At 40.1% G+C, this 14,085-nt stretch overlaps 4 protein-coding genes across 5 annotated transcripts; 2 read left to right on the forward strand and 2 right to left on the reverse strand.

Moving 5' to 3' along the window:
• Nucleotides 1–250: 250 nt before the first annotated feature.
• On the forward strand, nt 251–1,154 carry LOC115623189. The gene is made up of 3 exons (XM_030517412.1): nt 251–383; nt 485–928; nt 1,045–1,154. The coding sequence occupies exons 1-3, from the start codon at nt 267–269 to the stop codon at nt 1,090–1,092; spliced, it is 609 nt and encodes a 202-aa protein (XP_030373272.1). The 5' UTR covers nt 251–266; the 3' UTR covers nt 1,093–1,154.
• A 17-nt stretch (nt 1,155–1,171) lies between these two features.
• Nucleotides 1,172–3,198, reverse strand: LOC115623186. Of its 2 annotated transcripts, none has more exons than XM_030517409.1 (2): nt 2,900–3,198; nt 1,172–2,833 (listed from the first exon to the last, which is right to left on the reverse strand). In XM_030517409.1, exon 2 carries the CDS (start codon nt 1,977–1,979, stop codon nt 1,239–1,241), a length of 741 nt encoding a protein of 246 aa, XP_030373269.1. In that variant the 5' UTR covers nt 1,980–2,833; nt 2,900–3,198; the 3' UTR covers nt 1,172–1,238. The 2 variants fall into 2 exon arrangements, with proteins under 2 accessions (XP_030373269.1, XP_030373268.1); XM_030517408.1 differs by having other exon boundaries at nt 2,035–2,833.
• Nucleotides 3,199–6,849: 3,651 nt separating this feature from the next.
• Nucleotides 6,850–8,029, forward strand: LOC115623188 (alpha-ketoglutarate-dependent dioxygenase alkB homolog 7, mitochondrial). Its single transcript, XM_030517411.1, has 4 exons — nt 6,850–6,970; nt 7,103–7,296; nt 7,364–7,531; nt 7,599–8,029. The coding sequence occupies exons 1-4, from the start codon at nt 6,910–6,912 to the stop codon at nt 7,923–7,925; spliced, it is 750 nt and encodes a 249-aa protein (XP_030373271.1). The 5' UTR covers nt 6,850–6,909; the 3' UTR covers nt 7,926–8,029.
• Nucleotides 8,030–9,912: 1,883 nt separating this feature from the next.
• On the reverse strand, nt 9,913–10,530 carry LOC115623192. Its single transcript, XM_030517414.1, has 2 exons — nt 10,162–10,530; nt 9,913–10,108 (listed from the first exon to the last, which is right to left on the reverse strand). Exons 1-2 carry the CDS (start codon nt 10,438–10,440, stop codon nt 9,944–9,946), a joined length of 444 nt encoding a protein of 147 aa, XP_030373274.1. The 5' UTR covers nt 10,441–10,530; the 3' UTR covers nt 9,913–9,943.
• Nucleotides 10,531–14,085: the final 3,555 nt, after the last annotated feature.

Below are 14,085 nucleotides of genomic sequence, written 5' to 3' on the forward strand. Positions count from 1 at the left end.
CTGTGTATGTAATTCTTTTGCAAAAATATTTATAGTCTGTGTAGCAAATTTGAAAATATTTTAATTGTCTCCTTCCATATAAATAGTACTTTCTCTAATATGTGACGTCACGCAGAATCAGCTGTTTAATTTTTAGCATACCGATACCAGAAGAAGTAATTGATAAGCAGTAGATGGAAGAAGACCATCATTTGAAATTATAACAGTAAACAAGAGACGGGATACGTGTGTAACAATTAAAAATGTTTACACAGACCGTAACGCTCATGACGCCAGAACTATTGGATTATTTTTTAGAGCAACATTATGTGATGCCGAAACATATTAAAAACGACATTGCCTATTGCGAGTGGGCATTGCTTCAGTTGGCTGGGGCATTGCATGTAAGTACTACTAAACATATGTATGTTCATGTAACCTCATATATATATACACACACGCACACATACTTATGTATATAAACAACATATGAATGTATTATCAGCACTGCAGCCAGCAACAACAAAATAATAGTGCCACTAAAGAATTCAAGTGTTTTATTGCTACCGAGATCGGCGATATCGAGACAGACTACAAACACGTACTTCGTCTGTTGAGCCTCAGCACAAGAACTTTTCGCAAGTTTCTGTCAGATCGCGGACTCTTTGTGCGCGACGATCTGAACAAATGTATAATAGCTAGGGAACTGCCGCAGACTGGACAACTGCCGACTGGAGCGTTGCTACCGAAGCCCAAGCATGTAAAGCCGCGCTCCTCCCTACAGGAGTTGCTGCAAAAATGGAACATCACCAATGATTCGATACCTAAGAATGAGTTCCTACGCCAGCTTGGTCTATGCAGGCGAAGGGAACATGACGCAGTGCCGAGACCACAACGAGCGAAACGACGAAGACGCTGTAATTACCGTGTGGAACCACATTTAGAGCAGGTGTGTAACAAGCGCAATATTCAGCAAAATTCATTATTTTCGTTTAACTAAATAAAACACTTAACTAATCTCCATTAAACTATGTAAATATATATATTTTTTGTTTCATTTTTTAGCTGCCTTCGAAGAAATGCAAATATGACAATGTGATCTTCTTGGACTAATGGTCTCATGCTCTCCTATGAATGCATTGCAACTTTTAAATTATCCGATTTAAACTGTACGCAATTACAAATATGTAAATTAAAGTTAAATATTTATCAATTTGTTTCCAAATAAAATTATTTTATCGACATTGTTGTATCATAGCTCAACTGTGGCCTTTTATATTGTTTTTCTTATTGAGTACGTCCACTTTATGGATGGAGAAGCTGGCATTTCGACATCGTTTTCTCAGTGTCACAAGAATGCAGTACAGCAATTGCTGCAGGCGGCGCATGCGCAATATATAGGAAGTGCCTTGAGAGCGAACAAACAATGGAGTTCCCTGCGCCTCACAATCGTACATGAAAAAAAAACCACCTGATTCGTATTGGGGTATAAAGCCAATGGCCAAAGCATAACCACGCAGTTGTATAATACCCAACTGATGCTGGCTAAAGAAATAGACGAGTGCATCGGCCAAATTCATGCGGGAGCCGCACACCCTTCCATAAACCACATGTTCCAGATGCACACGAAATTTTAGCGCACACAAAGTGCACTCAGTGAGCAAATTTTCCAAAGAAAACTCGTAATCTCGTTGTTTGATGAGTGCAATGCTTGCCGCATAATACGCATCTCCGCTCACGACAATGCTGTCCAAGAGCTGGGCATTCCAATCGTCCAGCTGGTAGAGGCAACTTGCGCAGCAGGCGAGCACACAGCAAGCCAGTATCTGATGACCGCGTTGACTGTTCGGGAAGACTGGCGCAGACGGATGCAAATTGCCCCAAAGTGACCACAATTCGTTTGCAATTTCAATGTTATAGGCACGATGCTTGGCCACTGCGGAGCTGCGTCTAACCCCATTGGCATTACGGCGACGCAGACGACTCCATAGCGGCAGCATTTGCTTCAAGGAAAATTTGCACAATTTCGAAGCAATTTATGTAGGAAAATAACTTATATTATCTATTATGTTGTATTCACAGGTAGACATTAAAATCATTGAACTTGCTTAGACACCATGATAGTGTCATACACCTATTTATATACATTATTTGAAGCTCCTCACAATAACGAATTAACTTGGTTTTAAGGGTTTTTGACCATTGTACGAGCCAGAGACAGACGTTTGTGTTCGGTATGGGTGCAGAGTCCAAAGCCATACATGAACAACTCTTTGCATTTGTCCGGTGGAGCCATTGAAGCAGTATTAGCAGACGGGGAGTTTTCACCGCCACTTACCTCGCTAGCTCTGAGTTGCTTGCTGCGTGCGCGCTTTAGAGCAGCCTGCAAATTGAGGCGACTCGATTCCACCGCTTGTACCGTTGCAAGGGGAGGCTCAGATTCGTTTTGTGTTGCATTCAATGCTTTAGTGTCTCTGACAGGGTTTTTTGAACAATTCATTTCCTTGCCGCTTGGCTGTTTTGCACGTAGAAGAGACCGGGAATACGACATTTCTCGCTGCTGCTCGCCTGATCCTTTAGTGAAATACTTTTGCAGCAGCTCCTGCTCCGTAGGACGCTCCAGCACATGGTGCGGTTTCATAAGATTGTGCGCAGAGCAGATGAGAGGTACAAGGGCGCTACTTACGACGGACTGGAGCATCTGCTGATTGGGTTGCAGTTGTTGTTTCGTGAAGGCCAAGCAGAATTCGTCAATGTCATCTTGCAGGCGCAACAACAAAAACTGACATTCGGCATTCAATTCATGCAGCATTTCCTCTAACTCTTCTAAATACCTGTTCTTGGTAATCATATCCTATAACATACATATGAACACATATTACAAATAACTAGCATAAAACATAACATCCTCTGTACTTACGGCATCCTTTTGTTGCGCGAATACCTTTACTATTTGTTGATATACGGACATATGCGTCTTCATGGCACGTTGGCAATAGGCAATGTCATTAAGTAGAATGGGCGGCACTTTGTAGAACCTTTTCAAATAGTACTCAAAGAAGTTCTGGGCGCTTGCCAACGAATCGGCCTGTCGCATTTTGATGAGAAACGCAGTTATGATATCGTGGCGTTCCTTTTGTGTGAAATCGTTAAAATTAATGGACTCCATCATTCATGAAGTGGAATATACAACTCTATTGAATAAACGACAACAAAATTTTCAAGTGCTGAAGCGACACTCAGATTTGTTTATTTGTTTTGACGCCTGCTTTGTGGTACCATTCTGCCGCTTCTTTTTCTCTTCTCATGTGCTGTTGTTCGCTTGTAGCGTTACCAGACTACATCATTAATAAAAATGCAACTATCGATTATAAAATATCAGTCGCACAATATATTATCATATTTATTGAAATTCATTTACAATCACATTTAATTTTAAATACCAGCTATTTAAAAAAAAAAAAAATTTTAAAATAATATAAAAAAATATAAAAAAATAAAAAAAGCAATAAAGAAAATTACGAAAAGGGTGTTTCCCATTGCAATTTTTTATTTAGTGTTAAGATTGCTGCAATGGTTTTTGAAACACAACTTGCGAGTTTATTTAAAAAAAAAACTAAGAGTATTTCTAAATCAGTATCAGTTCATTGTCTAACTCCTTTCCTTCTTTCTATTTACTAAACTAAAATTTTATTACAAATATTCGCATGCCATATGTAAATAATAACAAATTTTAATGTAATTTATATTGAATAGAGTATTAGCTAACAACAGACTATTTTGATTTATAAAATTTTTTGATTTAAAACATCTTTAATTATTATTTCCCTAATATCGGCCTCTTTTTCTATGGAAGGGTTATTTTTTAAAACATTTTTTTTTGCGATGCATTCGCCATGCGTAGATTTTTTTTCCAAATTATTGGTGTGCGGCAACAAGTGGCTAGTTCCATCAATAATTTCGGAATGTATTGACCACGCTTTGAATACTTAAATTTTGCAGAATTCATTCAACTCTATCAAATAGCTCACGATATTGTTAACGAAGAATTTATCTAAAAGATTGGTCAGGTAATATGCTATTCTATATACGTATATAAACTGCTAAAACGTAATCTTATGTAGGCGCTAAAGAAGAAATGGGGATATTCTATGAATTCTTTTGAAGCCTTTCAGTTAACTTCTGATGTTTTCGAGAAGTACGTAATCTTATCAAGTGGATCTCTTGACGAAACTGAACGTTTTAAAATGGTCGAAAATTATATTACGATGAATGGACTTAACGAGGTGGCAAGAATGAAAAGAAATCCTAATGTCGTATCAGACACAATTGTTAAGCCCGAGAAGGAAATTAAGCTTAGTGTTTTAAGTGGAGAAATTGATATCGTCAATTCGAATGATGGACTTGATGACGTCACTGAAAAAATAGTAGCGGATGAAGATGATGGTGAAGATGAAAGTTCAACAAAAAATGACGGTGCTGAAAGAAAACTTCAAATCATTAAGAAAAATTACATAAAGGACTTGCTCGCCCACATCAACTTTAACAAAACGACAATTTTTCGATGGACCGGGAAAATCGGATTTGTTGGATTATGAAGCTAAATATAATTTATTATACACAATAGGATAGTGTGTCCTGTTTGACTCTTAAAATCTCTCTATAATGATCAAATGTTATGAGACAAGGTTTTCGTACAACAATTTCGTAATAAATATACAAGTATTTTACCATTTTTCTTATCAACTTTTTGAATATACTGCATAAGCTATAATTTACAGAAAATATTAGGGAACAATTACTAGTGCTCAAAGCTTTTCACATGCTATATTGTAAAAGCGATTCTTTGTCAGGACCTTTTGATTCTAAGATACTTTCTCTCTTAACTCTGCTATTATAAGAGAAAGTTAGGGGCAAAAAGTCACTGCTCTTCAACATTTTTCAAATGCGGTTAGTAAAAGTTTGCTTTCTTGACTAAAACAAAAAATGTTCGGGCCATAAAAAACCGACTCCAGAAACAGCAAGAACACAGACGAAGGCGACAAAACAAAGCAATGCCAAAAAGGACAATAGCATCTAATAGGCCGTTAGTGGCGATGCTGGCCATTGAAGGACTCGGGCGTTCTCGCTACCCCTCATTTATCATTTACACGCCAACGCACGTGAACGCAAAAGGGAACTGTGGAAACAATTATAGTCGGTGACCAAAGGCAAGACCCCAAGATTTCTATTTCAGACTCCACACAACGGCAACAAAAAAGTGAAGAAACGAAAGACAAATGCTATTAATTTTTAATACAAGTACGCGGCAAAATGTTTAGGAGGGTCGGGAACACAAAACATTGACCTCCTCCCTATCATTTGCATTGATTAAATCAGTTTGTGGTCTCTCCGGCAAATGGCTTAAAAAACGCCGGATACCCAACATTCCACTCAATTTTTGCTGTACGTCCATTTGTATTTACTACTCGCCGTTGATTTTCCTTTACCTACGATTTTATTACGCCTTACAAATTACTGCTGCACATTTAGAAAAAAAAAGTTGTTTCTATACCTTTTGCTCTGTATTCCACTTCTATTTCAACTTTTCGCTCTTAATGAAATGGGCAGGACGAAATCACTGGACTGGTAGATGGAATGCCACAAAATGTTCAATCTTGACACACAATTCAATAAATTGCTCATTATGGCAGCCAATGAACAGAATACATACATACATTATTTGAATACTTATTTAACGTAACTATAGGCCTTTATTTCCCAACTTTTACGTTGACTTGGGTTAAGCCACAGTTAGCTATTCCATTGTATTTTTCTTCCATATATCCTCCAATAAATTGTTAACCAATAATATTAAACTTAGCAATACAAATACAAAATTGTTTAATTAAGAATATTTTAAAGTGGCATTCTTAAGAATATTCTTTAAGCACTGTTTTGAATCAAGAAAATTTTAAATAAAATTATGATCTGAAGTTAAATCATTTAAAAGGTTGTTTGGCTGGATGAAATTACATTGACTGAGAATGTTCAACATTTGGTTTAACTTTCTGCATTTGAGTAATGGAGCCGGTTCTGGTGACGCCAAATGTATCAGTGAGCAATTTACATACATAGATTGAATAGCCTGAGGAGTGCGAGGACAGGGCACACTAGATGTCATTTCATTTTAAATTCGAACTCTCAAATGCAGACAGGGAATACCTTGATACTGCAACGGTGACGGGTTAGTTAGGGAGTTGATGGATAGGAATTGTTGTACCAAATTTGTACAGCTGTGCCACTCACTTTCGTTCTACCTATTCCATTGTTCTTGTGTATTATGTGTGTTCGAGCCAAACTACTAGCGCCCAAGGGAAATGCACACGTTGCATGGAAAATGTTTTTACTTGCATGTAAGTACAATAATGTGTGTGCGCGCTAACGTATGAATATTCATATATACATATCTAGGCAAAAATCTGAAACAATATACATATGTGAACAGTTATGACAAGTGATTTCAATTTCAGTATTGTTAAGTATACATACATACATATGTATGTATGTAACTAAGCCAGGCAACAAAGCACATGTTCAGCATATGTACACATATCAATAATGGATCAGCAGTATGCTCACTTCTGTACTAACTTCCAACTTCATGTGTTTTTTTTTTACTTTATAGCCCGGTAGTCTTTTTTGTACTGAATAATAGTAATGCAGCCAGTTACCATTTAAAATTTAAATCCTTAATGACAATTTGATTAAACATGTGTGCACTTCGAAGCTTTTAAAATTAACGTCCAATGTTAGAGCTTTGCGTGCGTCGAGTGGCAACGCTAGGTGCGGCTAAGGTGGCAGCCCTGTGCAGTTATCAAACAGCAGCAACAGCTGTTTGCAGTCGTTTGGCTTGCCTAACATATTTTTCATTTAAAATACAATTTAACTATGCTTACTTTTTGCAGACGCGTACCAATTAAACGCCTTTTACGGCGCTTACATAATGAAGGTGAGTGAACACAAAAGAAAGTGAAAGAAAATTATATATCCAGTGCTAGTCGTCCGTTTTGCTATGTCGCGGCGCTAAAGTAGATCCCAACTATTAAAAATATTTGATAAAGAGCATTTCGTTTGGTTGCAGCTGCCGCAAACCCCAATAACACTAACAGTCTAATAAAGTTTCATGGCAAATGGCCGGTGTTGGAGCAAGATGAGTTCACACAACACATGCGCATTATTAGCAACTTCATTACCGTAGAGGAGGAGCAGCAGCTGCATGAGGAAATTGAGCCGTATATGAGTCGTTTGCGTTACGAGACTGATCATTGGGATGATGTACATAAGTGTAAATTTGAGGCATTAAGAAGATTGTGTCTCACCGAATATATCATCATCTTTGCAGGCGATACAAGGCTTTCGCGAAACGGAACGTAAAAAATGGTATCCACACAATCGTGCTGTATTAGAGCGTGTGCGTCAAGTGGCCTTCGATGGTGCAATTATGCCCTATGTTCATATATTGGATTTGGCGGCTGACGGTGTCATTAAACCGCATGTGGACAGCACGCGGGTAAGTCCTTAGGTGCGGCACTGATTGTTATTTATGTCTTAAAGAGTAATTTCTTTTATTTTCTTAGTATTGCGGCAACACCATATCGGGCATAAGCTTGCTGAGTGACAGTGTCATGCGTTTGGTGCGCACAGATGCTGAAAAATACCAGCAAGGCAACACGGCTTCTAACGACAAGGAAAAGGATACGGCGTATCGACATCAGCCTGTGCCACTGCGGGATGATAATTTCTATGCAGATCTCTTGCTACCACGTCGCTCACTTTATATCATGAGCCATACCGCCCGATATAATTTTACGCACGAGATCCTGGCTAATGAGCATGCTACCTTTTGTGGCAATCCAGTTCAGAAGACTCGTCGCATTTCTATCATATGCCGCAATGAGCCCTGAAGCTGTGTTATACATACTTATTATTGTTAAACCATTTATTAATTTTTCATGCAGGTTTATCGAGTCTGTTTTTTTTAAATTGAAAATATAATGTGCAATCATATAAAAAACACGTTTTCATTGAACTACCTATGCTGAGCTACATATGCATATAAATGTCTGAGCAAATAAATTGTACACAAATTTTTATTCTTTTTTAGATGTAGGCTTTGAAAAGTAAATTTCACAGAAGTTTTTCTAATTGTTTTAATTTAAATAACATATTCATGGTATAATTATGACATATGTATGTGCCCACAGTATTTGTCTGTCGAAACATAATCAGTTTTAAATGAAATTTTATGCGAATATGGAGGGAAATGGCAATTTTATTACTACTTACACTTACTTCACATCACAATGCAATTAATTCCGCGTTACAAACCGGCGTTACAATCGGAAGTTCAAGTAACAAATAAAAACTTGTAATATAATTCGAATAAATAAGTAGAAGCCTAACAATGGTGCAACAATCTCAACTAGCCTCAATAAAAACTGCACACCAACAACATGCAACACGCAACACATACATCCAAGCGCATTGCACCTTCGACGTTATGGCTGTGTACATCTTTGATTAAAACTGGAGAGCTCCGAAAACAGCTTAAGAGGCCCGCAGCAGCACGGCACAATCCAATACAGACCTGTCGAAGGCCTGTCTAGACGACTCTCTGGCTTTGAGACCGTTTTTAGTGCCATGTGGTGTCGTTTTTGTTCGTCTACTGCTCGACACCTTATTTTCAACTGTTTGTTTATTAAAGGGTTTCTACGCTTGCTTTGTATAAGTATTGGCAGGAACCATTTCAAAATATATTCTTACATACATGTACTTACATTCGGCATATACACAACTAGTTTGCATCCTGCGCTTGCTGCTGGCTTTCAAAACGTAATGCGAGCCTTGCTTTCATGCATGATAACATAAAACATGACAATTTGCTAATTATATCATAAATTTTCCGGGCACAACAAACAGAATAAGACGAGCGTGCGCGCTGTTATAAATGCGACGATTATGAGTATTGTTTATGAATGATAAAAGACAACGATACCCGCAAAAACAACAATGAGCGTTATGTGCGAACAGCCGTGAAAAAAGGACAATCAGTATGAGTCGTTTCGCCAATTCGCTAACAGACTACACACTGTTCGTTGGCTGTTATGGTAATGTGACAGCGAAAAAGCTCTCTGCCAAATGCTCTTTACTGTTAAGATAACATCCACAATGTTAGTTTAATTTCACTTCGCTGTTGTTAGAAAGAGATTATTCTAAAGAGTATTTTAGTTTCCATTAGATGGGATTTAAATATATATATTCGATTTAAATATCTTCTAGAATTTAAATATTAGCTAATAAGTATGAATTAGAATACATTTTAAATCAGTTTAATAACTCTATTTTCATTTATAATACATATATAAATATTTCACAAAACTGCGGGTTTGTTTAAATAAATTAATTCTTCTTCTTCTTCTTGACTGGTCTTCAAACCCGTTATCGGGCTATGACCTGACGTAACACAGCTCTCCACGCGCCTCTGCTTCGCGCGCGTCGCTTCCAGTTGGTCACTCCGCAGGTAGTAAGTGCGTTCTCTACCTGGTCCTTCCAACGTAGGCAAGGCCTCCCCCGTCGTCGTCTCCCCCCAACATCCGCATCGAGAACTTTTTTCGCTGGAGCGTCTTCTTCCATACGCACGACATGACCTAGCCAGCTTAGCCGCTGGATGTTTATTCGCTTGACTATGTCAATGTCAGCGTAGAGCTCGTACAGTTCGCTGTTCCATCGTATGCGGTAGTCGTCGCCAACGCGTATGGGACCGAAGATCTTCCGAAGCATCTTTCTCTCAAACACTGCAAGAGCTGCTGCATCAGTCTGCGATATCACCCATGCTTCTGCACCATAAAGCAGCACGGGGAGGATGAGCGTCTTGTAGAGCGTTAGCTTGGTTTTTCGGGAAAGGTCTCTGCTACTCAATTGCCTACTGAGGCTGAAGTAGCATCGATTGGCTAGAGTTAATCTCCATTTGATTTCTAGGCTGACATCGTTGGTTGCTGTGACGGTGGTGCCAAGATACATAAAATCTTTCACCATTTCGAAAGTATAGTTTTCCACCGCGATCTGGGAGTCTGGTTGCCGCGTGTCCCTGCTAGAGGAAAACATATACTTAGTTTTGCTCTCATTTATCACCAAACCCACTTTTGCAGCTTCCTTCTCAATAGCCGCAAATGCTCCGGTGACGCCTCTCCTGGTACGGCTGATAATGTCTATATCATCAGCGTACGCAAGAAGCTGAACGCTTTTAAAAAAGATCGTTCCGCCTCGGTGTACACCAGCTTTGCGCACCACACTCTCCAGCAGGAAGTTGAAGAGATAGCACGAGAGGGCATCGCCTTGCCTGAAACCTCGAACGGTATCAAAGGGTTCGGAGAGGTCCTTTCCTACCTTGACGGAGCTACGAGTGTTGCTCAACGTCATTCTGCAAAGTCGCACTAGCTTTGCAGGGATACCGAACTCAGACAGTGCGGCATATACACGTTCCCTCCTCGGGCTATCGAATGCTGCTTTATAATCGACGAAAAGATGGTGGGTATCGATTTGAAACTCATGGGTTTTCTCCAGGATTTGGCGTAGCGTGAATATCTGGTCAGTGGTGGATTTACCAGGCATAAAGCCGCACTGATAAGGCCCAATCAGTGCTATCGCAAATGGCTTTAGCTTATCACACACTACGCTTGATATGACCTTATATGCGACGGAAAGAAGGCTGATTCCACGATAGTTGGTGCAGACCGTGGGATCACCTTTTTTTAGGACGGGACATAGGACACCGAGATTCCAATCATCAGGCATGCTTTCAGTTAGCCATATTTTGCAGATGAGCTGGTGCATGCACCCTACCAACTCATCGCCGCCTGCCTTAAACAGCTCCGCAGGCAGCCCATCTGCTCCCGCAGATTTGTTGTTTTTGAGCCGCTGGATGGCTGTTTCGACTTCGTCATGGCTAGGTGACGGTACTTCAATACCATCGTCGGCGATCGGTTCTGTGGGGTCATCTCCGCTGGCGGAATTGTTAACATCTTCGCCTGATAGAAGATTGGAGAAATGTTCCCTCCACAGTCTCAGTGCCGCTGGCCCGTCCACCACCAGATTTCCTTCCGAGTTCTTACAGGCTGACGCTGCGGGCTTAAAACCTTGTGTTAGACGCTTCACCTTCTGGAAAAATTTCCTAGCGTCGTTCCTGTCTCTACAAAGCTCCATCTCCTCTCGCTCTCGCTTTTCTTGCTCTCTCTTCTTGCGTCTAAAAAGCCGCCTCTCCTCCCTCTTCTTCTCCCGATATACATCATGCACAGCGCGCGTTGTCGCCGTCTGCAGGGTTCTTTTGTACGCGGCATTCTTCGCTGCAGTGGCTTCGCGGCACTCCTCGTCGTACCATTGGTTTCTCGGTAGCGGCTGTTGGAAACCAATGACATCTTCTGCGGCTGTGTGCAGTGAGCGGGAAATATGTGCCCAAAGTCCGCTACCAGTATCGGTTTCCGAGAACGGTTGAGAAAGCAGCTCAGAGAGTTGAGCGGAGTAAGCTTCGGCAGTCTGTTGTGCTAGCAGCTTTCCGACGTCTAGTTTTCGCTGCGTGTTGGGGCGTACATTTTTCGCCATGCATAATCGCATGCGGACCTTGGCTGCAACAAGTTGGTGGTCCGAATCAATATTCACACCACGGAACGTACGCACGTCCAGCACACTGGATGCATGCCTTCCATCTATCACAACATGGTCTATTTGATTTTTTGTCATTCGATCGGGTGACTGCCAGGTAGCTTTGTGGATATCAAGGTGTTCAAATCTGGTGCTACTCACCACCATGTTTCGTGCTGCGGCGAAGTCAATTAGCCTCAGTCCATTGTTGGATGTTGTCTCGTGGAGGCTGAATTGTCCGACTGTCGGGGCAAAGACGCGCTCTCTTCCAACCTTGGCATTAAAATCGCCAAGAACAATTTTAATGTCATGAGAGGGGCAGCGGTCATAGACTGTCTCCAGTCCCGCATAGAACTCGTCCTTGGTAATCTCGTCTTTGTCCTCCGTCGGAGCGTGGACGCAAATCAGGCTTATGTTGAAAAATCTCGCCTTGACACGGATGGTTGCCAGCCGTTCGTTCACAGGTGTGAACCTAGAGACACAGTTACGCAATCTCTTGCTGACCGCAAAACCGCATCCAAATTCGCGTCTTTCTGCATGGCAGCTGTAGTAGATGTCAAAGGCTGCTCTTTGGGAGCAACCCTGACCTGTCCATCGCATTTCCTGGATGGCGGTGATGTCAGCTCTTACTTTATTGAGAGCATCCGCCAATTGGATAGTAGCACCTCCTCTGTTAAGGGTCCGGACATTCCAGGTGCATATCCTTAAATCGTGGTCCTTTAAACGTTTGCTAGGGTCGTCAACTTTTGGGTGTTCCTTATCCGAGGCTGTTGTTATGTCCTTCACTGGGAGTAAAAAATTTTCATGTGGTGGGTCCCAAGCCCTACGCACAAAAGCGCTGCACACATTTGCTCACTTACCAACTCCGGATGGAGCCGGAAAGCTACCCAGAGAGCACCGCGAGGAGGTCGTGTGTCAACTTGATGATGGCAGAGACAAAGATCACAAATAAATTAATTACTTCTCCAAAAAATACACGACGTACCGGTGAAAATGGTAACCAATTTCTTTTAGCGAGGCCAATTACGCTAAATACAATAACTAATTACAACAATTGGAGGGAAGTGCAATTGAAGGTAGCTCACAGCCATAATGTATTGGAGTTTCTCTACTTCAAGCTCAATCAGGTATTATACTGTTATTAATATAAGTAGGTGAGACTGTATTAACGAAATCTATCGGATGTGATGTGAAAACAAAGTTGTCTGTAATGTCAAAACCACTGTACTGGGTCCGCTTAAGAAACTTCAAGTGCTTTCAAAAAAGTGGCTTAAATACTTTGGAAAGTACCAACAGAAGGGATTATCTAACACTGGCAGATGCAGCAGAGGCGAAAATAACTTCAAATGAAAGCAAAATGAAGATATACACCTGCGTTTTGCAGGTGAGTCGATAAAAAAGCTATCAACTTTGGGTGCCCTACAGAAATCTACTCACAACACAAAAAAAAAACAGCAACGAAACGAAAACAAGGCTACGACAAAGTGGCGTGTACTTCGCGAAAAAAAAAACAACCAAAAAATGTTGAACAACAAAATGGAAGAGAAGTGAAAAGTTTCTACAAATTATCAACTGCATGTTAAAGCAACAGCAACAACAATAACTACAATAATCACTCGACCAGGAGCGGGAACTAGGACGACATTTTCGAGTGCCAAGTGCGCATAAAAAGGGACAAACCCACTTTGTTCCTTGCTGTTTTTCTTTCATTTCTTTATGGAAACTCCTTTCTTTTGGTTATTGTGATTATTATTGTTATTATTTGCAGCGCTCTCAAGCTGGGCGGACCATAATAATTTTACCCTTTGTGCAGCCCCAAAGTTGCGCATTTCAATAATTGAAACTTTTTCATGTTTTCGAATTTAAAAGCGCGAATTTTTTAGCACCACTTATTAGCATTTTGACCCCATTCGTTGGTTCGTTGACGATTTAGTTTGATTGTAGCAAAGTTAAAAGGTTTTCCGCTTCCGACTTCATCTACAAACACTGAGTAACTAATGCAATAATCGTTGAGCTGAAGTTGTATTTGTATCTTATCTTGAAATGATTGAACCTAGTTATAAGTGTTTAAGGTAAGATACGGCTTAAGATACTTATAAACGCAGATCAGTTCAAGCGATCCTTGATCGAAGATCTTGTTTCCTGTCATCTGTGAAGTTTGTTTCAAAAACGATTGCAATTTTTACAGGCCAAAGAATTGTTTGTCAAATACAATACGTTTTTCGATGATAATGTGGTTTTTTAGGGCCAGACTGTGAATCAAAATGCATATTTTGTATATGACATTTTTTTGCTTAATAACATGATGATTATTTACATTATTTTACAAAAGAATGCAAAATGAATATTCTTTGAAAAATCGTTGTAAATAAAAAAATTCCCAAAATAATAATTTATATTCTCTCATTAAAGGCTTAACAGTGCTTC

This window comes from Scaptodrosophila lebanonensis, unplaced genomic scaffold, assembly GCF_003285725.1.
Source record: "Scaptodrosophila lebanonensis strain 11010-0011.00,11010-0021.00 unplaced genomic scaffold, SlebRS2 tig00000043-arrow-pilon, whole genome shotgun sequence".
In the NCBI taxonomy this organism is placed as follows: domain Eukaryota; kingdom Metazoa; phylum Arthropoda; class Insecta; order Diptera; family Drosophilidae; genus Scaptodrosophila; species Scaptodrosophila lebanonensis.

Excerpts from the sequence above, each read along its gene's own strand:
- LOC115623189 (XM_030517412.1), top strand. The coding sequence starts at position 267 with ATGACGCCAGAACTATTGGATTATTTTTTAGAGCAACATTATGTGATG. Across the intron at positions 384-484 it reads AGTTGGCTGGGGCATTGCAT|CACTGCAGCCAGCAACAACA; the intron begins GTAAGTACTACT and ends ATGTATTATCAG. Across the intron at positions 929-1,044 it reads TGGAACCACATTTAGAGCAG|CTGCCTTCGAAGAAATGCAA; the intron begins GTGTGTAACAAG and ends TTCATTTTTTAG.
- LOC115623192 (XM_030517414.1), bottom strand. The coding sequence starts at position 10,440 with ATGACGTTGAGCAACACTCGTAGCTCCGTCAAGGTAGGAAAGGACCTC. Across the intron at positions 10,109-10,161 it reads TTGAGAAGGAAGCTGCAAAA|GGACACGCGGCAACCAGACT; the intron begins GTGGGTTTGGTG and ends TTCCTCTAGCAG.
- LOC115623186 (XM_030517408.1), bottom strand. The coding sequence starts at position 3,151 with ATGATGGAGTCCATTAATTTTAACGATTTCACACAAAAGGAACGCCAC. Across the intron at positions 2,834-2,899 it reads TCGCGCAACAAAAGGATGCC|GATATGATTACCAAGAACAG; the intron begins GTAAGTACAGAG and ends TGTATGTTATAG.
- LOC115623188 (XM_030517411.1), top strand. The coding sequence starts at position 6,910 with ATGCTTACTTTTTGCAGACGCGTACCAATTAAACGCCTTTTACGGCGC. Across the intron at positions 6,971-7,102 it reads ACGGCGCTTACATAATGAAG|CTGCCGCAAACCCCAATAAC; the intron begins GTGAGTGAACAC and ends GTTTGGTTGCAG. Across the intron at positions 7,532-7,598 it reads CGCATGTGGACAGCACGCGG|TATTGCGGCAACACCATATC; the intron begins GTAAGTCCTTAG and ends TTATTTTCTTAG.